Here is a 2,500-nt window from a genome sequence, read left to right on the forward strand (position 1 = left end):
CAGCAGGGTTGAGCCGCCCACACCACAACCAGAGAAGGCCAAAGCAAGTGTCAAGGAGGAGCTGAAGTCGCCCGCGTCCACCTCAGAATCGGAGGAGTCGGAGGTCTTTTCCCTCTCTCCAGAGCGGAGAAGCCCACGGTCCAGCCCTAGGGGGCGTGGAAGTGGATACACGTGTACGGTTTGCCAAAAGGTTTTTCATAGCCCTGGAAAGCTAAAGCAGCACTCCTATTCACATACGGGAGAAAGACCTTTTTCCTGTGACCTCTGCCATAAGGCATTTTCATCTCGTTTTAAGTTAGTGCGGCATCAGCTGATCCACACAACTGAGCGCCAGCACCAGTGCCCATCATGTGAGCGTAGTTTTCACCGCAAGGACCACTTGAAGAATCATATACAGATTCATGACCCAAACAAACAGTTCAAATGTGAGAGGCCTGATTGTGGCAAGGAGTACAATTCTTATATGTCCTATAGAAAACATTGTGCAGTGCATGCTGCAGAAGAAGGAGATCTTCAGTGTAAAATTTGTCAAAAAATGTTTGAAACAAAGGCAGACCTCATCTACCACCTTAAGGTTCATGTTGGATCTAGGTCTGTCAAGAGTCCAAGTGAAAAGAAGTTTCAGTGTGATCACTGTGAACGTCGTTTTTTTACCCGAAAAGATGTTAAAAGACACCTTGTTGTTCACACTGGAAAACGAGACTTTAGTTGTTCCTTATGCCCACAGAAGTTTGGAAGAAAAGACCACCTAGTTAGACACATAAAGAAAAGTCATGGAATTTCGGACATAAGTCGTATGGAAGGTTTGGAATTGAGTGCTACTCCCGGGTCATCCTCTGCTCCTCAAGCACCGTCTCCTAGTGCAAGCATTGCCTCATCCCCCCCTACCTCTGAACACCAGCAGTTGCCTATGGTACTTTTACCTGAACCAGTAGCAGGTCCCTCAGGCCTTTCTGGCTCGGCAAGTATGACAGGTGCTACAGGCCTTATCGGAGCAGGGAGTGAGCCAGAGTTCATCACCCCCCACTTCCAACAAGATTTCCGATTGTTTGAAGAGAGCATCAAGGAGGAGCCCGAGCTGCAACCCAGCGTGGAAGAGATCGGCCCAGGGGGAGATGACCTCAGCAAGATGCTGGGGATGTATTTCCCATCAGGATCTATTAACTTGTCAGGAACATCCTTGTTGGAGCCGGCAGCAGCTCAGCGTGCTGAAGTAGAGTCCCAACGAAGCTTACTGGAGTCAGCCCTCTTGCGTATGACGCCGGATGACCAAAAGGAGACTGTGATGCTAGGGCAGGAGGAGAGCTTTTCTAGAGAGTCTCTGCACACCAGATCCCTCTTCTCGGGGTCCCAGAGTGGGGACTTTAGTCAGGAAGGAATGATGTCAGCAGAGCTCCTCTCGGGCGACTCTTCGGGTGTTTCTGGGAGGTCAGTGCATTCCCCAGCAACACCACTGGCCCAACCTCAAGGGAGTGAGATTCCTGCTGTCACAACTGCCGCCACGACCACAAGTGCCGCAGTCACCACAACTGCCTCGCTTCTGCCCTCACTGCCAGGTTTTGACCAAGTGTTCCCATAGTGGATGCGGAATCTGTGATACAAGCAGAGATTGTACCTTGACTTACACAGGGAAGGAATTAAAAGTGCACATGGAAGTAGTCTAACATAAACAGGCAGGGTTCTTGTTTTTTCTTCATCTTCATATACTTCTTTTCTTGTAAGATGATATGAACACGTATGCATGTATGTATGTATAAATAGGAAGACAGTATGCTGAAATATCTAGTGGATTTCCGAAGAGGTATGAAGACCACTGGCATCAAGTCCCTCCCCCCCTTTTTTTCTTCCATTTACTCTTTTTTTCTCCTTTTATGTTAATTATAGTAATTATTTTATATATATAAACCTTTTTTAATTCATTTTAAGAAGAAAATGCTTATTTTCATGACCTTTTATGTAGTGCCAGATTAGTTTTAAGTGTCTGCTGCAATATTGAGTCATTAGATTATTCATCTTCCCCAGGTACTGAAATTTATAGTAACAGAAAAGATTCATATTTTTCTTTTACCTTTCATGAAGTAGGAAAAGAACTACTTTTCCCAGATGGTATGAGTCTCTCAGAAGGTGCTTCCATTCTTCTTTCTTTTATGCAAAATGAACAGAGAATGGTAACCCAGTGACCAAATTACAAAATACACTCAATATATGTAGAGGAGCCCCTTACTGTCATGTCACTTGCAGAGTGAAGTACCTGATTGGCAAAATCCCAATTTTTGTATTGTATTGCAGTAGTCATTGTGTCTGTGTAGTTCCTGTAGTTTGTAACAACTTTTGTTTTGTTTTTTTGTTTTTTTCTTTTTTTTCTTTTTTTTTGTGTCCCATGGTTTTGCTTTTTTCCTTGGATACCTTTTATAGTTTTATTTGCTTAAGATAATGGAAATATTTTTCTTCAAGACTAAATCCCTCTTCTACCTCTGATAGGCTTAAGGAAGTTTGTAAG

General features: G+C 44.1%; 1 protein-coding gene across 1 annotated transcript in view; it reads left to right on the forward strand.

The window, feature by feature from the left end:
* LOC125041195 (zinc finger protein PLAG1-like) overlaps positions 1 to 2,500 on the forward strand; it is a gene marked incomplete at its 5' end in the record, with an annotated part of 5,509 nt that overhangs the window by 251 nt on the left and 2,758 nt on the right. Inside the window, one exon of the mRNA XM_047636034.1 lies at positions 1 to 2,500. This exon is cut by the window's left edge and continues 251 nt beyond it; it is cut by the window's right edge and continues 2,758 nt beyond it. Within this exon, the coding sequence (XP_047491990.1) occupies positions 1 to 1,579 (1,579 nt within the window).

The sequence above is a fragment of the Penaeus chinensis genome, chromosome 30 (genome assembly GCF_019202785.1).
Source record: "Penaeus chinensis breed Huanghai No. 1 chromosome 30, ASM1920278v2, whole genome shotgun sequence".
Classification (NCBI taxonomy): domain Eukaryota; kingdom Metazoa; phylum Arthropoda; class Malacostraca; order Decapoda; family Penaeidae; genus Penaeus; species Penaeus chinensis.